Genomic DNA, 23,486 nt, shown 5'->3' on the forward strand with positions numbered 1-23,486 from the left:
TTTTAATAACACCGGCTGAAATCTGCTAGCTGTCTCGCCCTGCGTGACAGGGAGGTGGTTTGGGGAGTGTGATTTGTTGGGGATTTTTCCCCAGGGTGGGAAAAATTTTGGAATTTTAATTTCTGAAACATGAATCCAGCTGCTGGTTTCACAGCCCTTCTTGCCTTCCCTCCAGCCTTTCTTGCCTTCTCTCCGCACTCCTCTCACCCCTGTGTCAGTAATTTGGATCCTCCTATGAATTGGGTGCCTTTGCCCAGCAACGCCACCCATCACACCTCTCACGCGGGGGTCCTCTTTTCCCAGGCAAAGACCGCTGGGATCCCCGCAGCTCTCAAGAGTGTCCAGCCTTTAAAAGAGTGAAAGAGGGGTAGAGTATAAATCACAGTGCTTCCACTTAGTATCAGTGCTCATCTCTGGATGCTTTTACAAGTTCCTCCCTGATTTAAGTTGTCACATTCTCAAAGGGCACTGCTGAGTATCTGCAATCTCCGAATATATATTTTTAATCCTGATTTCTACCTCTGTCTCTGTTAGGGGGAGGGTGGGGAGGGTGCTTTAACTGGTTAGGTAGTTCAGATAAAACCTTAGGGTAGCCTAGGATTTACCGTGACCAGATAATGCAAGTTAAAATTATGAACTACCCTTGCCTAAAAGAGGATATAATGGCTTAAAAATACCCTTTCTTCCCAGTGTTGATGTAGCCCTCCTCCATTACCTGGTAGCTGTCTTGCTGCACGCGCTATACATAAATACCCAAGATATTAGATGATAATGTAGCTGTTATACCCTGGAGTAAGAGGTCTGGCAGCTGCAGCTATCTCGCTCCCAGTATCCCACCTGATGAGGGTGCCTCTGCGTGGAGCTGCACTGTGCCGTGTCGACATGCTCCGTGCTGCCGGCCTCGGCACACCGGTGCTTTGGTTAACGGGTGGGGCACTGGCACTTTGTGTTTTGTTCCGAGCTTTCAGTGCTTCACTTCACTGAGAATTTTTTCGCCTTAATGGTTTTGCACCTGTATGATCCTGCCTGTGTGCTCAAACTCTTCCCGTGACTGGGATGAAAATAAGGCCCTCCAGCAGCTTCCTCCCATGCTTTGTGTCAGGGCCATGTCTGCAGAAGACAGTGCTGCTCCTTGCTTTGTCTGAGCAGAAGTGAGCGGTGGTATTTCTGCGGTGATCTTGGGGGCCTCAAGGACCGGGGTCAGTGCTTCATGGTGCCGTTCGGTCCGAAGAGCTTGAGATGGGGATGAGGAAGAAGGCTGAGGCTAAAGGTGCTGGAGGCTCTGGTCAGTCCGTGACACTTCCCTAATCGATGGCATAGTTGGGTAGAATCTTCTCATATCAGGCAAGTGTTTTACTGTATGTCATGCTGCAGGGGACATCAGTAGCTATAAGTGGTAGAAGTGGGTGAGATGCTTCATTTCGTCTTGATCTCTCACTTTTTTGCTCTGTAGTTTCTTTCTTCACCAGTTAGCGGGTAGTGCTGAGAGAATGCTGGGTGACATTGAGATCTGCCACTCAACACTTGTGCTGCAGTGTTGGGTGTTCCTCTTGCTCAATGGCAGTTACTTGCTCTTCTGTTTTGACTTCCATTTTTACTTTCTGCTTCTCTTGTTTCAGAAGAATCCATTGAAGATGTGGAAGGGCCCAATGAAACAGCCGGTGATGCTGAAGAGCCTGCCAAGGAGCAAGAGAGTGGCGGGGACAAGGACCAGGGTAAATGGACAGGTGGGTTTTCGTTCATCTTTTTTGTTTAAATCCAGGCAAGGAAAGTGGGAAGAGCAGCAGTCTACAAAACTCTTTCCTTAAATGACCACACAACGCAGCACTGTCGGTATGACATAAGTGTTGCCCTCTGTGAAGTCTTCGGGTGTGCTCATTAAACACTCGCGTAGTTTGAGCCGTGGTTGGTCATGCGTCCCCCTCCCCAGTCCCAGGCTCACGCCGGGGCAGTGGGTTGGACCTTCTCTGCTCTCGGTGGTGCTGGACCTGACCCGGGCAGTGGGAATCAGCATCTGGGAGGGGAGGAGGGGACTGCCCCTTCTGGCAGCAGCCAGCACTTAGGGTGGATTAAGCATATCGTGAAACCCCACTGTACGTTGTTAAGACTTGAGAGACTGTTAGCCTGCTTTTTCATCACGGTCCTGGCTCTGGCAGCAAGATTTTGCTGCAGAAAGGCAGATCAGAGAGGCAGACCCTGTGCTTGTGCTCTGTTAACTGCTCCGTTTCTGCTGGAGCCATGACATCCTGAAACGGAAACTGCAGATGCGCAACAATACTTAGGTTGTTTCAGTGAAATCCGAAAGGTTTCTCTTTGCAAAGTCCTTAGGTGGATTACTTACGAAGGTATTAGGTTACTCTGTCTTTCCCAGAAGATGGTTGCTGTCTTGCAGAGGTGAGTGGGAGGAATCCTTTAAATATTCCTTGCCTTTGAGCAGAAAGCAGCTGCAAGATCATCCTCCTCTGGAGAGGGCCTTTCCCCTCCTCAGCTGGCACTTGCTGACCGCTTCAGCGGAGGTGTGAAAGCGGAGCCACTGGAAACGGCACTCATTTTCCTTGACCCGGGAGGGAGCAGTTCCGACTGGCCATTCCGGTTTCTGCATGGTAGCCCAGTCGGTTTGCAGGCTTATGGTTGCAAAACTCCTGCCTCTCTCAGTCTGCACAGAGACCTTTCTTCCAGGCAGCCTTCTCCTGCCGTGTTTGTGGTTGCCTCTTAGTGAGCCGCAGCCAGAGACACTTCAGCTTACCCAGTCTTCAGAAGGATGAAATGTGGTCTTTCGCTGCAATGCAGTTTTAATCTCAACCGTTGGAAGATGCATCCAAACTGGTGAAGAAAGCAAGCTGTGCTTTAATGCGTGTTGAAGCTCCTGCTCTCAGTCTAGACTGTGCTCACAGAGGTTGCTCTGTACGGCGCTCCCCACCACAGACCGTTCTTCAACCCAGAGATGCAGGTTTCACTTGGCTGTAGGTGATTTTTAGTCTCTTGTTGCATGGGCTTGTGTGATCCTAAGCAAAGATCACACTTTGTGAAGCGTCACAGAAAGATTTAAGTATCGTATATTTATTATATCTCTTAAAGGGTGTGTAGGACCCTGTGCCCAAACCTGAAGCACTTACGAAAGTTGATCTATGTGAAAAGGAAAAATGAAGAACCTACTTTTTAAACCCTTTGCTGTCCAGAAACTCAAAATTTGGATGGCTTTATTTCTTCATCCTACCAGTGAAATTCCTAACCCATTTTTGGTATTTGTCAGTCAAACAGCAGATAAGAAATGGACAGCTTTGTTGAGTCTGCGAAGGACACCATGCAAAGGAGAACGCAGGCTACGTACGTAAGCCCACAGAGCTCTGGCCAAGCCTTGTCCAGAGCCATTGCAAGGCCGGAGATACGGCCCCAGCAAGATGTGTGCACCTGCTGTTGTTGAATTCAGGTCCTGCTTTCAAACATGTAACAACATTACCCTGAACTTTAAAGCAAAACCAATGTTATCACTGTTTATGTACAGTGGGTGTGTAAAACAGGTCCCACACCTCGGTCTTGTGTTGTTTCTGCTTTTGAGCCCCCTTGAGGAGCGTGGCTATGTTGCTGTGCCCTTCTGGGCCTCAGACGTGGAAAGGAGGGGAAGCCAGGTGAGGTTATTCATGACAACCACAGAAGAGCAGTGTCCGCATGTGCAGCAATACCAAAGCGCCACGGTCCAAATTGAAGCGTAACCAGGAAGGGAAGCGGTCAGCATCGAGGAAGCCCTCGCTTGCTGCAAGAGGAAACGGCAAGAAAAGAAGCTGGTCTGCAGCTGAGCCCAGGGGGAAGGCTATCAACCGTGATGTCAAGGAAGCTGAAGAGCATAAAGCCGCCTTTGCCCCATCTTCACGAAACAGACCGACTGCACGAGAGACCAGAGCAGCTTGTGCCAGCGGCGCTGCGGGGAGAGCTCGTCCTCCAACTGTGAAGGAACAGGCTGCAAAGTACTTAGTTAAGCTAAACGTTGTCGCATCGGTGACCTGCTGCTTCATACCGGGGTGTTTTGAGAAAGTGACTGAAGCATCCTCAGACGTGTCAGCTGCTCTCTCTTGTGAATTTACAGAAAGCAGGGGAGGTACCGTGAGGGGACAGTCGTGGTGCTTATCTTTGACTAAAGGAGTAGCTGGGGAACCGCACACCTGCCAGCTCCGTTTGCCCCAGATTTTCCTGGGAATTGACCAAACAACTGTTTGTAAGTACTGACGGGAAGATAATGAGATGAGTAACAGTCGACACGGATTTGTCAAGAACAAATCATGTCAACACGACCCAATTTCCTTCTGTGTGAAGAAGGTCTTGTTTGCAGTCAGCAACTCGTATCTTCTCCTTAGGAAGACTTTTGACGCTGCTTTTCAGGACAGTCTCAAAACAAAGCTCAAGCATCATGGTGTAGGTGAAAATATTATGGAATTGGGTGTGTTTCTGCAGTGCTGTAAAGCTTCCTCTGGAAGATTGTGTCCATTTCTGAGCTTGGGGTGTCAAGAAAGTTGAGGAGAAATTTCAGGAAGCCCAAACAGAGCGAATGACCCAGGAGAGAGCATGGTCTGCATAACATCTGCTGTGAGGAGAAAATGGACTGAACAGACTTATTTGACCCAAAAAGAGAAGACCAAAGTGGAGGGGACAAGATAAGTCATCTTGTGCATAAAATGCTTCTGAAAGGAAGGAAATAATTTGTTGTCCATGTCCAGGATATAGACAACAAGAAGTAATGGGCTTAAATTGAAGGGAGAAAGATTGAGGTTAGATAATAAATTAAAAAAAATTCTCCTGGTACAGCTTGTGAAGCACTGGAGTAGATTTTCTGGGAAGGTTCCTCAGAGGTCTTTCAAGAAGATTAGACGAGCTGCTGTCGGGAATGAAGTAGACACAGTTTATCCTGCTTTGGGTGGACCGGCTGACCTTTGGAGGTGCCTCTGAGCCCTGCAATTCCGTGGCAGTGGGAGATAGGTGAGAAAGAAGCGCAGGCTCAAAGCCAGTAAATAGCGTGTTGAAGTGGAGGTTGATAGACCTGTTTTCTGTTCATCATGCTGCAATTTGATCATTACGTTCCTCAGCAATTTACTCACCTTTGGTGCCTCAGTTTCTTAACTGCGCGCTGGGTGATTATTTCTTCCACTTTCTTAAAGATTTGTGAGATCTCTAATGAAACAAGTGTGTCTCCCAAGCTCCCTCTGCACAGACGCGCGAGGGATGAGCCAGGGTTGTTTGACTGCTCTGCGGTACACACGTCCGCGTGTGGCAGGCTGCACCGGAGTCAGTGTTTGTGCCGAAAGGAAAAAACTCTCTGTAAACATGTAAAAATGTCTCAGCTGGAACGCAAATTTATCGATTTGGTTTTTTATTTATTTTAAAACAGAATAATCTTAAGCAGAAACATTTTTTTTAGGTAATACTTTCCATTAAAATAGACGTGTGGAAAACTCCATCCCAAGTAAGGATTCATTTTACCTTGATGTTCACATACTTGTGATTTGTGGCTCTTAAAAGATTTCTGGAAAGCGTTCAGTGGGGCTCCCGCTGCCTCCGTTGCCCTCAGCTCCTAACAGGCAGCGGTGCTTCGCAGGCACTATCCCTCGTATGCGACCCCTAAACTCCTGCGTGGAGAGAAAAGGGCCGATGCTCCCTGGTGCTAGACAGGACCTGTCTGCTTTCTCTTCTTCCTCTCTCCGGCAGTGGGACGAAGCAGCTCCCACGCGCCGTTCGGTGCAGCTCCCTCGTGCCGGAGCTGCCTCTGCCCTGTCTGCTTCTCCTTCTGCTCCAGAGCCGTCCAGCTCCGTGCTGGAGAAGGGAGATGCTCCTTGCCTGGTGGCTGAGCTTCAGAAATCAGCTCATCATGACTAACGTGAGACTTATCGCAAGCAAACCAGCAAGGAGGAAGGAAACAGCGGCTCTTCCCGACTCCATTTTTAAGGCAGGATGTAAATGATTAATATTCAACACATTGGTTTCCAGCTAAAGCCTGAATCAGAGTGGGGTAGATCAGTACGAGACTTTTGAGATTTGAGGTGGGGCTTATATTTATTTTCTGACTAGAGAAAAGCACGTTGTCTGCAGTGACCCAGCTATGAAAGAGACTTTCTTAATGCACTATCAGCTGTATAGATGTAGAATATCAGATTTTTTTTCCACAAAAAAACAAGATACAAATTCTACTTAAAATATAGATTGAAATGAAATATTTCTAGAGGACTAGCCTGAAGGGCTTTTATTTTTTTTAATGATTTTTTTTTTTTTTTAAGCCATGATGCTCACCTAACACAGAGCAATTAGTGCAATGGAGCGTCCCTGATTCGAATCCGTGGTAGATTGCTATTAAAGGAGGTATTAATGGGCTGCCGAGAGCTGGGAAATTGTTGCAGAAAAGTGTGTTTATGGAGTATGGTGCTGGCAGGCATGATTTCAATCGGATTTGACATGTTTAACATAAATGTATACTGCACAGCTCCTGCAGTTTATGAATAATTCCTACAGGCCCACTGCCTTTCTAATTACTGAAATTGAAAAAAACAGGTCAGGCACATCCTGACGGAAATCTATTACTGCCCCTCCCCCCTGCCGCTTTTTTCTGTTTTTTTAATATATGGCGTTTGTTGAGCACGTAATGGCTGGGGTATTCTGTGGACCACAGTAAAGACGAGGGCGAGAGCGGGCTGGGAGGAAGGGGACGAGGGGCGCGATGGAGCAGCTCTCCACCCTGGCTTCTGTGTGAAGGAAACCTAGGAGAGAGGGTGGGAAAGCACGCTGTAGTTGTGCTTTTTTCCTGAGGATTTACGAAGCACAAAAGGCTCCCGGGCGCCAGCTCAGGCCTAGGAAAAGAGCCGGGCCGGGTGCCTCGGTGCCATGGCTTCCCGGGGAGGCTGGGCTCAGAGCAGGGCACGCTCCTGGCTCCGGGGCAGCGTCCGCAGGTGCTGGGCTCCTGCTCTCTGTGGGGACAAAGGGGAGGCAATGGCCCGGCGGTCTCCCCGGCCCATGGGAGAACCCCAAAGGGCCATCGGGTTTCCCCAGGGCAGGCTGTGGGACCCTCCCCGGGCTCTGCCCGTTGGCTGGACTGGCCAGCCCCGGAGCATCCCTGGTTGCCCTCTGCGCAGCACCCTGGCCTGGCTCGTGCAGGCTCGTCTCTCCTGGCCCCCTCCACTCCGCTGGGGATGTTGAGCCCAGCCACCTGCACGGCGTCTCTTTTTTGAACTTTCTGCTTATTCCTAGCGAAGTATGGCTACTCAAAAAAGCAGGACGTCCGGGAGCACGGAGGGGCCGTCTCAGTGGCACTGCTGGGTGAATTCCTGTGCTGCAGCAGAGCCCGTCCGACGGCTGCTTTGCTGTTTTCAGGTACTTTTCACGCCTGTTCTTCGTCGAGCAGGTCTCTGCTGATGTCTCTGCGATCTCCACTCTCCATGTTCTCTCTTTCCTCACCAGTAGTTCTGCTGTGTGTGCCCAGCAGTGGTGGTGATCCTTTCTTGCTGGTTTTAAGGAGTTAATACAACTACTGTTGGTTAGGCCATCTCCCAGTCTCAACACATTGATTTTAATAAATTAGTTGGTATGGACTCTCGTGGTAGTTACTTGAAATATTTATTCAGTTGAATTGGACAGTAATATTCAGACAGATTGATAGCTGGCTCAAGAATCTGAAATAGGTAAATAAAAAAGACCATTGCTTGTTTCCTTTCAGCCACTTTGTAATTTAAAAAAACCCCAAGATTTCCCACGGTTCTAAAGATGGAATCTTAGGCACCATTGCTGGAAGAAAAGGTGCAGTGCTTTAGGGTACCACCTTGCAAAGGTGGGGTCACGCTGTGCACAAGATGGGGTGATGTTCTGCATTCCTCGTCTTCTGCCAGGTGCAAGTCCCAGTTTAACTCAGAGTGGCAAAGAGGGAGCTGTCGCTCCCGGGGCCAGGAAGCCGCGCAGCTTCAGTCCAGGCCTTTTCTTTCAGGTACATTTGCCAGAGCGTTTTGCTACTCGTGTGCCAAGCTCAGCTTCTGCTGCGGTCGCTGCCACGTACGTGTCTGTGAGCTCCTGGTCCCAGCGTGCCGGCACGGCAGGGCCACCTGCAGCCACATTGCTCACCACCTCTCCTGCTCCCTGCCTCAGAGTCGGGATTCTCATGACCTTTGGGATTGATCTGTAACTTTGTGCCGTTGGTCCCATATCTCTTGCCCAGCCTGCGCGAGTCATTTTCTCTCCCCTGGAGCCTTCGCTCGTGGTTCCCACGGCAGCGCGGTGTTAGAGCAGGGTAGGTCCCAGGGCCTCCTCCAGGAGCCAGCAGGAGATGAGCTGACCTGCAGGGCCGCGGGAAGTTCTGTGGTGCTCACGATGGCAAGCAAAGCGCTGCCTCCACGTGCCTCCTGTGCTGCCTGGCGTCTCACCGCAACGTGTTCTGGGTGCTTGGTGTTCGTACAGAGTGTGGCAGAAAAGTCTGGTGGTGTCTGGGGCTTCTGGGTACTTTAATACGAATACTTAATGATAATTCAGTTGTTCATACTCACTGCAGGCTTGAAGGTATGACACAGCGTTAGAAAAACAAATTATTTGACCATTTCAGGGCCACATTTCTGAAAGGCAGCAATAAAGGCCTGGGTACAAAAGCATGCTTGCAAATCTCTGTGTATTTACTTCTGTCTGTCATGCGATCACGTTAGTTATCAAATACAGAGTTGAAAAAAATACTGTAGAGCAACAGGCAATATACAGGCCTGTTAGCATGGCTACAACATCTTATTAGAACAAATGGTACCTTCAGGGAATAAGGAATGTAAACAGACAGTGTTTCGGTAAGAAACATTCAGCCATATATTACGAAGAGAGGAGGTAACAAGGGGGCAGCGCTGCAGCGGTGCTGGACGCCCAGCTGCCCTTTCGGGGTGGCCTGAGGGGAGCGCGCGCCGCTTTTGTGTCACCGCCGTCTCTCGGTGGAGTTCCCTTCTCAGAGTTACTCCTGCCGGATTAATACCTGGTGTGTGTTTGTGCGGGATAGCAACTGTCTGCCAGAGAGGCTGAGACCAAAACTTTGTGTGCCGTTATTCTGGGCTCCGGAGCTGGGCCACAGAGCCTGTCCTGCCCTTACCCGTCTCCCGTGGTGAAGGCTGCGCGAGCATGAGAACAGATAAAATAGTCCACTCCAGTTTCAGGATTTGGGGAGGAAAACTGCAGCCGTTTTAAGGATGCTCCTCCACAAGACCCGTGCAGGGGCGATGGCTGCTGTCGTGGGCATTTCCAGCGGCATGGCTGTGCAGGCACCGCAGGCAGGTCAGTCTGGTCCAAGGGCTCGTGATGCTGAGTAATTGCTCCAAGAAAACGTCGGGGGAGGTTTGAGGAGGGAGGCACCACCAAATATGGAATTTTATTTTCCATCGGGCAGTGAAAACACAGTTCCCTGGTCCCGCTGAAAACTTTTTCCCAGGCTGGCTGCTGAACTGAGTGGGAAGGGATTTTTTTCAGTAGGCTGGGGGCAGAGAGGGTGTTGTTTTTTAAATCAATGGAGATAGCAGAAACCCCACTGTAAATTTCTAGGGCAAGTGGCAAGCTGGTTTACGGAATGCAGGGCGATGAGAACCTCTGGCTTACGGAAAGCAGCATGAATTAATAATCATTTAATTGGCTTCTCCATTATGTTGCTGGGTTGGGAGATGGAAGTTTAGATGAAGGGGCTGTCAGTGGTACTTTAGCTAAAAGAATGTGATGGCTGGGAGGCGGGGTGGTGACTCCCTTCCCACCAGGATGGAGAGCAGGCAGCTTTGGGGACCCTTGACGGTTTTGCCTCTGGACCTAGCAAAGGAAAGGATCCCCACCTCCAAGGAAACGTCCCATCTCACCTCTGAAATAACGCCTGGGAGGATTTCTCCTTCTCTGAAAAACAGAAGCTGCCAAGGAAGAGCGAGAAGACAAGTAGGTCTCCAAGAAGTGCTGTGACAGGCCAGCACACCAGCAGCGCCATCCCGTTGGACTTGGCTTTCGGGTACATTTATTGAGAAAAACAGATTTTTCTCTAAGGTTGGCAAATCTAAGCTAGATCCATTTAGAGAGTCAAAATAATAAAAATACTAATTGATACATAGTCATACATCTTACTTTAAACCCAAATTCTTTTTTCCTTTCTGCAAGACCTGTACCCCTAGAGCGTGGTCTTGGACGTGGTTAGGGCACAGATGTTGTGCTTCACCTTCTCTGGTGCCCGGCTGCTGCTCGGGGCTAAGGCCCTTTTGACATTTTCGGCCAAGGACATTTTTATCCCGTCCACTCCGTGCAGACGCAAAGGTCTTGCACAGCAGCCGGAGAGCTCTGCAGGCACACGCTGAGCTGCGTGTCCTCATTTCTCCAGGCAGAAAAGGAGCTCTTAATTCCTCTGATCTGTGATGTGGACTGAATGTGTCACTTCGTGTGTTTGGCTGTTTATCAACAATAAACTTCGGTCTCAGTGTTAAAATTCCCACTTGAGCTGTCAACTCAAAAAGGAACACTTAGAACAAATATTCAGTATGCGTTTTTCAGAACTGCAGCAAACCAGTTATTCTGGGGTCTGGACAATTAATAATAATTCTGGTTTTGAAGGATTAAAGTTCCGGGTTGGATCAAGTGCGTTTAATAAAATTGGACACTTTGGAGACGGTAAGTAAAAGTAAATCTTAATTACCTTTTACTTTTCCCTAATTCTAAGCAGGCTGCCTCCCAGTAGAAAGGAAATAAGAAAATACCCGGTTGTGATTCCAGAGGCTATAGCTAGTGTTCAGGAGCTAGGGGGTAGTTGACAGTTGGGTTGCTGAACGTAGTCACTGCGTCTGAAAACATCATAGTGGTGAGCTACTAGAAGCGGTGCACAGTGAAGTTGGGGGCAAAGGGTGAGGGCCAGGCTTCCCCGCGTTCCTCGTGCCTCACTGTGCTGGCGTAGATCCCACTGCCAGTGGGGACACCAGGGGTTTTGTAAGTGTCCAGAGCTCACCTGGGTTTATTAATGCAATTGTGTAGGTATTTAATGGTTCTCACTCTTGTTGCCAAAACTGGAAGTGTTGGCATACTTTATTGGAAAGGTGACCCATATACGTGAGGAGAGGTTTCTCGTGGCAGCACTTGTCGGTAGTTTTGCAGAGCAGATGGCACCCGAAGGTTTGAAGTGTCAGTTGACAGATACAGAGCCTGGAGAGACCCTGCCTGGACCATGTAGGAGACACAACCACCATCCAGGGCAGAGAAGTCTAAGGGCAGCCGAAGTTGTGGCTGGCACTGTCATCCCAGCCTGGTGCATGGCTGGAGCAGAGCTCGCATGGCTGCGTGACCGTGCTGGGAGACGTAGGGTCTCCAGACACTGTTCCCGACGCCTGAGTGCCTGATTGGGGCTGACACTTCAATGTCCGAGGTCACACCAGGGAGTGGACGATGTCAACAGCAATTAGCCTCCTTATCGGGGCCACTCGCGTCATACAAGGCTTGGGCAGGGCATTTTAAGGCAGGGTGGTCCTTCAGCCACCATGGTCCTGGCTCTTGGTGGTGGTCTCTGCCTCCCCAAACCCACCAGGAGGGACGGCTTCCCTCAGTGGAGGAGCAGTGCAGGCGGGTCCAGCGTGGTGCCATGTTTGTCATGCTCCGAGCACATTTTACTAGTAGGAAGTAAGGGAGACCACCTTTGGTCCTGTAGAATCTTTGATGGGGGGAGAATCCTGGGGGGAGTCTCGGGGTCAGCCACTGGATCAACCTGAGCAGCAGCCCATCGTTCTGCGCAGGAGGCAGAGCGGGATCTGCGTTGGTGTCTGTAAGTCAGCACTGACACCGCAGACTTGTTTTACACGAAGAAACTCTAGGTTTGCATGTTTTGATGGAGTTGGCAGCACAGTGAGGTCCTGTGGTTTTGGTTTCAGATACAGCCTGAACTTTACGACTGTGCACGGAGGCTGTGTGACCAGCCGGGGCTGAAATACCAGGCCTGCGGCAGGGCAGCGCTACAGGGAAGGAAATCACCTCTAAGCAGGCTTTGGCATGGCCAAGTCTACCGGGAGAAGTTTAGTAGCAGCAGAGCTCTTCCGATCTCTGCCTCCTCCTGACAGTATCGTTACCTGTTTGTTTCCCGCTCCTGGAAGTTATTTTGCATCTGTTTAGCAGAACGCGTAGAGGTGGGCGCTGGCAGGGAAGAAGGTTAGAAATGGCGATTGTATTTCTTACTGTGATGTGGTACCTTTCGAAATACCACTCATGCCAGTGAACGGGAGGATCTTGGAGAAGGAAGGAGTTTACCTGGATCTTACTTTGACAGCATCTTCTGAAACAAGGAGCGGATACCAGTGGGTTCACAAAGGGAATAAGAGACAAGGGGAAGAGTATGGGGGGACCAGTCTAAGAATGCTACAGTGCCTTGTTAATCGGCAGCCGATCCATCATATTAAATATCCAGCTGTCATATATTACCTTTCAAGTGAAAATGAATAACTCCCATTAAGGGCGAAATGGGTTTGAAGTCGATTCGAGACAGATTAAAGTACTGTTATGAATGTGTGTTCGGGGAGGAGGAGACGGGGGCTGTGTATAATATACTTGTCCTTACAGTTTTTAAATAATAGATGTCCCACAAATTTATGTACTGCAGGCTGCCAGGGTTCGGGGGAGGGGTAAAGGTCAGGGATGTTCTTCTCGGAGCGCCGCAACTTGCGGAGTGTTTTGCTGTTGACTTCTGGGCTCATTTGCCTTTTTGTGTTTTGCTGCAATAAAATCGCCTTTCCTCAGCTTACTACAGTGTGAGAATGGCCGGGTCCCATCCCAGTACTGGCTGTAGGCTGGGTCTCTGCCATCCTGATTTTGGTGGGACCACTTGCTGGGAAGTGCCCTCAGGTGCTCTTCCCCAAAGCACATGGGCTGAGCTGGCCGATACCATCCTGGCAACGTGCTGCTGCTTCCAGCATGGAGTCCAAGGCAGTTGGGTTGACAGCCACAGCTTCCAGCCGTCTCCAAGGCAAACGTATTCCAGAGTGTTAATATGCAAAACGTCCTAGATGACCTAGGAGTATGATTTCTGTTTCTGGAGTCAGTCCAGCTTCTCGTGGAGATGACACGTTAGCCTTCACATCTGGCCAAGCATTTGTGTGTCCGATGTAAACATGGGACAAGACTCTCCTGCACCTAACAGGTTGTAGGCAGCCTGCAGAAATAGCTGAGATTTCTGATTACAACTATAAATGACATAGAATCATAGAATCATTTAGGTTGGAAAAGACCCTTGGGATCATCGAGTCCGACCATCAACTCCACTCTACAAAGTTCTCCCTTACACCATATCCCTTAACACCACATCTAAACGAGTCTTAAACACATCCAGGGATGGTGACTCCACCACCTCCCTGGGCAGCCTATTCCAGTGTCTGACCACTCTTTCTGGGAAGAATTTTTTCCTAATGTCCAGCCTAAACCTCCCCTGCTGCAGCTTGAAGCCATTCCCTCTTGTTCTATCGCTAATTACCTGTGAGAAGAGACCAGCACCAGCCTCTCTACAGTGTCCTTTCAAGTAGTTGTAGAGAGCGATGAGGTCTCCCCTCAGCCTCCTCTTCCTCAAACTAAACAGTCCCAGCTCCTTCAGTCGCTCCTCATCAGATTTATTCTCCAGGCCCTTCACCAGCTTCGTTGCCCTCCTCTGCGCTCGCTCCAGCACCTCGATATCTCTCTCATATGGAGGTGCCAGAACTGGACACAATACTCCAGGTGTGGCCTCACCAGTGCTGAGTACAGGGGGACAATCACCTCCCTGCTTCTGCTGGTCACACTATTTCTAATACAAGCCAGGATGGCATTGGCTTTCTTGGCCACCTGGGCACACTGCTGGCTCATGTTCAGCCGCTTGTCAATTAGAACCCCCAGGTCCTTTTCCACTGGGCAGCTCTCCAGCCACACTGCCCCAAGCCTGTAGCGATGCATGGGGTTGTTGTGGCCCAAGTGCAGGACCCAGCACTTGGCCTTGTTGAAGCACATGGTTCCCTTATTGTGGAATGTAATCAAGAATGAACTTTTTTTGGCCAGGCGTACTTTGTAGGACATAAGTTAGTCTACAGACTCATCCTCTTCCAATTCCTAGGTATGTGTTTCAAGAAACAGCAGCAGAGTAAATGGAAATACTGTCTTTGTCCAACTTAAGCCTCTTTGGGGATGTCCTAATCTAAATCTCTTTTTGTTGCAGCACCAGCCACCCAGGCAGAGAAGGAGCTGACGGAGCCTCCAGCATCCTCTAAACGAATATCGTTTCCCAGCAGCTCTGAGTCGCCTCTCTCCTTTAAATGGTCAAAAACTTCAGAGGAGACCAAATCAGAGCAGGTAAGGAAGAAGAACCCAGCTTTTTGTGCATCTACAAGCAGGTAATTTGTTTCATATGTGCCAAAAGCAAAGAATAAAATAGGGGAAGGAGGATGAAAGGCGGTAACTGGTGGCAGGAGAAGGCATCGAATTATTAAAGTCTAGCTGTAAGGAAAGAGGAAAGCGGCAGCTGTAACAATTGCGTGATTCGTTTGTCTTGCTCCGCAGATGTATCAGTGTCCGTATTGCAAGTACAGTAACACAGACGTGAATCGACTGCGGGTGCACGCCATGACCCAGCACTCCGTGCAGCCCATGCTCCGCTGCCCGCTCTGCCAGGACATGCTGAACAACAAGATCCATCTGCAGCTGCACCTCACCCATCTGCACAGCGTGTCACCTGACTGTGTCGAGAAACTCATCATGACGGTAAGTGGCTGCGTAGTCAGGCACGTCCGCTGCCTTCCGAGCAAAGATGAAGAGTGAAGGCATGGCCTGACCTGCGCGGGCTGACCTTGCTGTAGTGGGCAGCTCCTTCGTCTGTCGGGGCTCTGTCATTTAGGTTTTTCCCATGTTTTGTCCCAGCATCTTGTCCATGCCTGAGCACTGCGGAAACTGGCAATGTGGCAGTGTTGAGTAATTTCCCTGTGAAGAGATGAGAATAAATACCGTTTCCTTTAATTACTGAGGTCATTGCATGGGATTGCATTTTGCGCAGAAGCTTCTGGGAGGTGCAGTAGCTGTGTGCTCTGCTGCTCCCGTTGCAGAGAGAAAGTGCTCGAGTGTTGATGAGCACTTCCCAAGAAGGACAGCCAGGGTGATTAAGGTAGCATTACAGGAAATTAGATATCAGGTTTCTGCTTAAAATATGATTTTAAGAACCAATAGAGTAACTTCCCTTGGCGGCCTCATCTCATGGAAAGAAGACAGTCCTATTGTGCTGCCGATGTTCTTCGCTTCACGCACTTAATGAGGATCATTGTTGTGGTTGTATGAGATCAGTTGGATCTGTTACTTCTGTGAGGAGTTGCTCCATCCAAAATTACAATGCTTTTGTTGTGTAACAATTCCCTTTTCTCAGGGTAACCTGAACGAGCAAGGGATATGCTGCCATTGGCCCAAGGGAGGTGCGACCTTATGGGACTGTTGAATACTAGAGCTACCGTTTCAAGTGCTGGTTTTAAGATGTTTTGAAATGCCTGGTTTTATATTAAAATCTAAGCATAGGTGGTTAAAATTCTCTGAAGTGGGAAGTTAGCCACTGAAGTGTGGAGTGAGAGTTCGCCAGATAGAGTCAACTGTCTTCATGTAGAGCGCAAAACTTGTAACAACTCTGCTTCTCAAGCGGTTTGTCAAACAACATCGTGCCTGTGTACGGGTTGTGATTGCTATTGCAATATTCTGATGGGCAGCAGAAACGTCACATGGCAGATTGTGGTCCAGCGCAGACGTGTTTGCACCAGGCTCTTGTTCTGCCCTGCATCCTTGTTTTAGCACCTCGCATGGGAATCCTCCTCCAGCACCGTCACTGAGGGATCGGCAGCTAGTGCTTGGTGAGAAGTGGTAGATTAACAGCGCGGTGTTCAGGTTCTCGTTTGTGGGACCTGGGTTTGTGCTCTGGCTTGCTTTACCCCAGAGCTGCTGACCCAGCGCCTCTCTCTGCTGCTGGCGTACACATGGAGTCGTGTGGCAGCTGCCGGACCTCTTCTGCACGACTTGTACGTGCTGCTGCGGTGCAGAAACACCCATAAAGGCTTACCCCGCTCGCCAGCGCTCAGGCACTCGCTTCAGTAAACAACATTTTGAGTCCCAGAATGTTTCTTTCATGAATTCCCTTTTCGTAGGTTTCACATGAGTGCGCCTTTCCATTTGCTAGTGTCAGTTTAAGATACAGGTAGAATTAATAAGGCACGTTTTCAAAAACCCTTCTAAATTCACAAATGGGATGTATTGTCAGATTTCTACACTGTTATTTCTTTGGTATAATCTTCAAGGCAAGGTTGTGTCTGCATTTAAGAACTTGTCGCCAAGTATATAAAATAAGCGTTTATTTTGATTCCTGTCAGTTCTTTCTCTTTGTGATTTTTTTTCTTGCACCCCGTTTCTGCTTGTTTTCTCCATTTTTACCGATTCTTGATGGTGGAAGCAAACAATATCATGTTTGTCATAATGCTCATGTTCTTTATCAGCTCCCCTCCCATGACATCGTCTGAGCAAGCACGTGCAGCGTTGCTCAGCTTTTCTCTTACAGTTCTCCGGTCTTTTCTTTCTGTGACCCTCACAGTCCTCTTGTGGCTCCTTCTCAAATGCCTTTATGCTTTTTATCTTCCCCCTTTGCTTTACCAGCTACACCTCCTCTCACTTTTCTACTCTCTCTCTCAGCCCCGTCGGGCTCCTCAGGAGACGAAGGTGTGTCCTGCATCCTGGCAGGCTGCAAAGGCTTGTGGTGGCCATTGTGGGACCAGTGCTCCTGACCGCCTGTGAGAACCACGTCTGCCCCAAGTAGACGCTGCGTTGTAAAACCCATTAAAAATCCAGCCAGGCTGACAGGTCCCAGCACTCTCAGAATCACAAAATACAGAGAGGTAGGGAAAAAGAGCACCAGCGGTTCACTAGCCCTGTGAAGCTGGCCATGCCCACAGGCTCTAGCAGGGCGTAGCTCTGCTCCGCCGACCACTCGGCACCTGGGTCGAGGATCTGTCCTGTCACACCGACCTCGGTCTCTGTGACCTGCATCCATTTTGATTGATGGCACTTGAGTGTTTAAATACCTTCTGAGGACTTGAACGAATCTTATTAGCGTCTAACTAAATTGATGGAAGACATTTTGACCTTATAAGAGCAGTGAGCAGAAGCTGAGCCCCTTTCTTACACCAGCAAGTGCAACCAGTTTGCTAAGGGCGTCTGTTATGCTGGTGTGAAATGGTTCATTTCTGAGCTGGGCCGTTCACAGAATACACAGTCTGGAACGAGTGAGGTTGGGCTGGTCCATCCTCTTGGCCTGAGCAGGTCTGTGTCCTCCAGGATACAGGGAGTCTGGGTCCAGAGGAGGGCCACAAAGATGATCCGAGGGCTGGAGCCCCTCTACTGTGAGGACAGGCTGAGGCAGTTGGGGTTGTTCAGCCTGGAGAAGAGAAGGCTCCAGGGAGACCTTATAGCAGCCTTCCAGCACCTGAAGGGGGCTACAGGAGAGCTGGAGAGGGACCCTTTATCAGGGAGTGTAATGCTGGGCCAAGGGGTAACAGTTTCAAAGTGAAAGAGGGGAGATTTAGATTGGACATCAGGAAGAAATTCTTTACTGTGAGGGGGGTGAGCCCCTGGCCCAGGTTGCCCAGGGAGGTTGTGGCTGCCCCATCCCTGGAGGGGTTCAAGGCCAGGCTGGGTGAGGCTTTGAGCAGCCTGGTCTGGTGGGAGGTGTCCCTGCCCAGGGCAGGGGGGTGGCACTGGATGAACTCTAAGGTCCCTTCCAACCCGAACCATCCTGTGATTCTACGATTCTGCTGCAGAGCATAGGACTTCTGCTGAGAACCATGGAGAATGGCTTAGCCGTGAAGCTCATCCTCTTGCTTGTTTCTGGTCTTTACGCCTTGCCATTGCCACTGGCCCTGGGCAGCTGTTCCCTTTGGTACCCGGGGAGATGTCCAGGGAGGAAGATTGCCTCTCCTGCTTCAAGTCAAGTAGCGTGTGGATCAAGAAGGTGGTTGTTTTTTGCATTAAATGACAGATGTTTTGAGAAATCAGTATGGCTTGTGCGGAATGTGGCAGCATCAAAGGTTCCTAATTTTGCTCATTCTAGCTTAGATTCCCGACTCAGTCTGACGTGTGAATCGGGTCTTGGTGCCACCGCGAGGGAATTGCAGTCCAGTAAATGGGAGCCAGGTCCCTTTCGACACAGTGTCTTTGCGCTCGGCGTTTGGAGGAGGCTCCAGTTAATAATACCTTATCAGACGCCTTTCAGGAACCTGCAGTGTCTAATATGTCTGTTGCCGTGGTAACGGCTGCTTGCTTGTGCTCAGCATCTCAGAGCTGGAGCTGGCTGTTCCCTGCCCCGTCCTTTTCGTATCAGCGAGCAGCTGGGCCTGGCTGTCCCGCGGGACACCTGGGTCCTCCCCGCCGGCCCAGGCGCTGGGACAGGGGCTGGTGGGGCTGCACCCACGGGCTGAGGGGACAGGAGTGCATGCCACGTCCCTGCAAAGTGTCGGGGCCAGGGGCTCTCGCCAGCACCCCTGTCTCCACAGGGGGCTTCACTTCCACGCGGCCAGTGAATGGATGTGGCCAAGTTCATTTTACATGGCATCTCAGCCGCTGTAAGCAGGTCTAATCGCCATCTTTCCACATAACAGCCTCTCTGCTAATCTTGGGCCTGCACCGCTTCAGCAGAGAGCCCCTTAATGAGGGTGAAGTGCAGTTCGCCGGCACAGTCGATTGACAAGACTGATGGGCTCAAGCCGGGAGAAGGGACGGCTTCCCGAGAGCCTCCGGGAGCGGGGAGCTCTCCCTCCTCCCGCGGCCAGCTTTATCCTTCTGCACATTCCTCTCCCATCATTTCTGTTGTCAGTTTTCTAGTCCTCGGGTTTAGGGCGTCTTCCCAGTGTTTCAGACGTCTTTCCGTCTTTTTCTTTTCTCCCTTGCTCTAAGAGTAATTCTTGCCCGTCCCTGCCATCCTCACTTCTCCCTCTTGCCATCCATACATTTTTTACCTCTTTCCTATTGTCTTTTCTTATTGCTCTCTCCCTTCTGCTGTCATTCAATTTTTCTCTCTCCCTCCTTCTCGCCCCCTCTCACTCCCCCCTTTCCCTCTCACTCTGTGTCTCATTCTCCATCTCGGATGAAGGTAATGAAAATAATCGGGCTTCATTAATTCTGAGCCCTGTGAGATGATAGCCATTTGGAGCCATGTTTGCCAATTAGATGGTCTAAATTAGAAGTGACCTTGGTATACTGCCATCGCTTTGCCTCTCTGAGTCTAATGAAGCTTTTCACTCCAGCACCCTCTCTCTCTCTTTGTAATGGAAATTACCTCCTTTGTCTGGTTCGGGAACCTTGCATTGCATGTGTATTTCCCCCTGGTTGCATGGACATAGGGATAGTAATGTATCTCCTCAGACCCCTTCTAGAGATTTTCTTTTCAAAGCCGCATGATTTCAGCATTTTGGGGCATTTACGGAGGAGCTGCATAGGCTGTCTGCACCGGCGGTCGCTCGGTCCGGAGGAAAGTCAGAGCAGGCAGATCCAGCGCGCAAGGGGAGCTCACTATTCACGCTATCCAAGATTAATTTTTTGGACGTGCCAAGAATATGCTTGTGTCACGCTGCCGGGGCCAGCGCGGGAGGGGTGTTACAGCTCTCAGCCTCCGGCCCGCGCTGATAAGCGGCTCTGCAGTTCATCATCTTAAAGATCTGGTGGTCCAGTAGTGGCAGGAGCCACACTTGTCACTCCTGTAGGTTGTCACCGGTGAGGAGTGGACCCACAGGTTGTTCTCCAGACCGGTGACAGGTCTGTAGGTGTCAGGGTGTGTGCAATCCGCTGAGGATGCTTGTGGGGCAGGGAGGCAGGAGATGTGGTGTGACAACCCTCACGTTTTTGTAACAGTCACTCACAGGGCCACATTGTCCGTAGAAATGGCCATCAAATTGGGGTGCCCACCCATGTCAGTGGATCTCACCATCGTAAAGAAATTTTGTCTGCTTAAGGGGATGTGAATTTCGTCCCAAAGGGAGGGTCCTTGGAAGCAGAGAGGCTTGGCCCTACAACGTTCCGTCTCCTAAGGCAGGTAATTGGCCTCTGTGCTGTCTGATCTAGAGGAAAGTTCTCCGGCCAGCGTTCCCATCTCCAGTACAGACCACAGGGGAGATGTTTCACAGTGGGGTGCAGGAGGGGCTGCCACAGTCTCCGTCCTGAACTTACCTCTCCTTTGCTCTTTACCCAAGAGTTCCTGAGTGGGACAGGGACCAGGACAGGGCGGTCAGAGCGAAGGCTGCACCCTGAGTGCCTCCCCCCACCATTAGGGTTTTCCAAATGTTCACGGAGACACTGACCTCTAGTCATTGAAGTACGGATAAACAGAACCTGATCCACGTATTGGTATCCAAACTCCAGGCTGTCGGAAAGAGCGGGTGGGAGTGAGCTGCCGATCCCTCCCCAGCTCCCAGTTTCATTGGGACAGAAAGGTCAAGAGCAACACGTGTTGAGGGGACCATTTGCCTTCTGGGTGGTAAGGTTGCTCTCCAAAGCAGACCAGGTCTCCAGAGGAGACCTTGGATGTAGGAGCAGCAGGGGGATAGGCTCTCTCAGGGCTGTGCGTGGAGGTGGATCTGGTGTGACAGAGAGTGGTGTTTCCAAGCTGGAAGGCTTTGCTGGTGGCTTGTGGACCAGAAGATCATGGCTGCAGCTGTGAAGGGGATTCAGTTTAATGTTAGAGCAAAACAAGTATGTACAGGAGGAGGAAAGCAAGAAGACACATCACACGTGGCGGAGTTACATCTGTAGGATTGTTTTTTTGATAACGGTTCACATTGACTGACATGTTGCCATTGTGAAACAATTGGTGCTCAAGAGACATTTAAACAGGGAGCCGGAGTTATTGAGCAGAGCGGAGGGTCGGTGCCAGGATTACATGCCAGGTATTGCCTGCTCAGGTGAGAGGGAGGTAGAGAGCATTTAACAACCGCATGCTGTCGCACAGGTCTGTGCTCGAGGTAAACACCTTCCTCTCTATCACCGTAACAGTTAATGCCATTTAAATACATCTGAAGTACAAAACGCCGTGTCGTAGAGCACCGCTCCGTGTTTATCTGCTGGGTGGCCGTGGCCTACTAAACCTTCCTGCCCCCTTCGTACTCCCACTATTTGTTTATATTAAAAGCAGCTGCAGCGTGCGAGGCGTTTTCTGCACGTACGAGGAAATGGTATATCCTTGGACGGGTTTGCAGTGTAAAAGGACAAATAGTTCAGAATGGGCACTCTGGAATTCAGTCATGCAAAATGATTTGAGACGTGCAGCCTGTTTCCACTATTTTCATCTTTGCAACCTGCTCAGGGCTGGTCCGTGGCGTGGGGGTGAAGAGACAGAGCAGTCCTGCCCTGGAAAATGGCATTGGAAAAGGGCGGCACTTTCAGGAGAAACCTGAACGGTGCTAAACAGGTGGAGGACTGAAGCGGGTCCAGTTGCTGAAGCAAGACTAGTGCCTTGTTTTCAAGGTTGTGCTTCCCAGGGCCAGCCCTGCGTGGCTGTCTGGATTGCTTCAGTTTCCCTGCATCTATATCCAGAATTTCTAGTTTCCTGCATTTTTTTCCAAGATTTTTTCTGTTTTCCTTTTGGGATTTTGTGCCTGTAGCAATTTAATGTACCACATCTTTTTCTTTTTTTTTTTTTTCCTCCCCGCCCCCCCCCCCTTTTTTTTTCTTTTTTTTTTTATGTGAAGGGAGGGGTAGAAGTAGGGTGAGAGCTGTGGCTGTGGAGATGCAGGTAGATAAAGGTAATTACTTAAACACATATAGGGCAGGACTTATTGGTTTGGAGACCCAGATTAAGATGCAGAGGAGCATGTGAGGTTGATGATTATATTTCGGGGAGAGTTAATTGACGGAAGGTGAAGGCAGACAAAGAACCGCTGCTTACTGCCTTCTTGAATCCCAATCAGGAATTATGATTAAAGACGCGGCGAGACAACAGAGGCCTGATGAATTGGTGTCTTTTTTTTTTCTTTTTTGCCGTCATTCACACTTGATTGACTTCAACCTTTCAAGTGCAAAAGTCTCTCTTTTCCATTATTATTCATAGCCATCTGAGTTTTTCTAATTAAAGTGTATGAAAACAATTACTGATCCGTCGTACTGAGTGTGGTAGTGGGGATGGCTGCCTTACTGTAATGCGTATAAAAAGCCCACAGTTTTCTATAATGATGTGCAGCTGAGGTGTTAGATAATTTTATTCTTTTTCTACTCTGTTGGGGTTTTTTTTAATTTCTCATGATTTATTTTTCATAATTCCTAAAGATCCTAGGAAGGTGCTCTCCCTGCTGATAAAGCTGGGAGGAACGGCGCCTTCTTGCCTTCCCTCCTTGGTGTCCCTGCTCGTCCACCTCCTCCAAGCCCGGCTACCGGGAATTAACCAGTGACCTTTCACGTCTCCCGACCCACCACCCACAGCTATCAGATGCTCCCGCTTAGAATAAAAGGTGGAATGAATTTGGTGTGCTCAGCTTCCCTCCTGGTGATTTATCAGTGTCAGCTGCCTTTCCTGCAGACGTCTGTGGGACTCGGCGCTCACCTCCATGCACCGGCCATCCTGGTAAAGGGAGGGAGCTCAGCGTCCCTCCCCGGCGCGGTTCAGATGTCTGCAGCCACTCATGTGCAAACATTTGTTTTTGAGCTTTTTCATGGACTGTTTTTGCTTCCATTCACTTAATGAAGCCAAGGTCTAGTCTGTGTTTGCCTGGATTTGACATGTGTGGAGTTCAGGAAGATTTCGTGCCCTGCACATAGGTTTACCTTCAGCTTCACCACAGATTTGCTAATGTCTCTTGCGGTTCAGTTGGAGCCTTGTGGTCCTTGACTTTGCGGAAAGCAAGGTACACTGCATGCAGATAACAGCCTCACGCACTCACCCTCTTCTGAAACCCAAGGTTCAAATGCCCTCTTAGTATCTGACAGAAGGATGGAGAGACTTGTTTTGCTTGGAAACGTGCGTGTCTAGGAGTGTTTATTTATGCCTCCCTTTCCCGGCAGTCAGAGGCTGGGAGCAGAAGCACCACAAGCGTTGCAAGTCAGTGTGAGCTTCTGTTCCTTCAGGTACCATGGCCCTGGTGAAAGGGAGATGCTCCCTGAGCATCAGCGAGGTGAAGCACGCAGCTGCTTGGAACTGTAGAGGTGTCTTTGCTTGCCACAGGCATCTAACCAGTGCTGGCAGCAGAGCACTGGAGTACGGCATGGATGGTGACAGTGATACGGGTCTGTCTTCCTAGTTGCTGCTCTGGGGAGAAGGGCTATGGGGCAGCTTTTCAGGTGGTGTGAGGTATTGGCTCTGGCCGCTCAGAAGGGTATTTGTTGTTCTGTGTCTGATGCCAGCCACACGCAGACTGCTGGCGAGGCAGTTTGTATGTTCTGTGTGTGACCAGATGCACCCAAAGATGCATGTGGCTCTTTCAAAGAGCATCTCTGGTTGAAGCATGCAAACGCTGCAGCTCTTTAAAAATGTT

The 23,486-nt window shown here is 49.9% G+C and overlaps 1 protein-coding gene across 3 annotated transcripts in view; it reads left to right on the plus strand.

The window, feature by feature from the left end:
- The window catches only part of ZFHX3 (zinc finger homeobox 3), a 191,891-nt gene that overhangs the window by 150,396 nt on the left and 18,009 nt on the right, over positions 1-23,486 (plus strand). For all 3 annotated transcript variants that reach the window (XM_063334933.1, XM_063334934.1, XM_063334935.1), the window contains 3 exons: positions 1,620-1,727; positions 14,174-14,307; positions 14,515-14,715. In XM_063334933.1, coding sequence (XP_063191003.1) covers positions 1,620-1,727; positions 14,174-14,307; positions 14,515-14,715 — 443 coding nt within the window. The remainder of the gene's footprint in view (positions 1-1,619; positions 1,728-14,173; positions 14,308-14,514; positions 14,716-23,486) is intronic.

Source organism: Chroicocephalus ridibundus, chromosome 4 (assembly GCF_963924245.1).
Source record: "Chroicocephalus ridibundus chromosome 4, bChrRid1.1, whole genome shotgun sequence".
In the NCBI taxonomy this organism is placed as follows: Eukaryota; Metazoa; Chordata; class Aves; order Charadriiformes; family Laridae; genus Chroicocephalus; species Chroicocephalus ridibundus.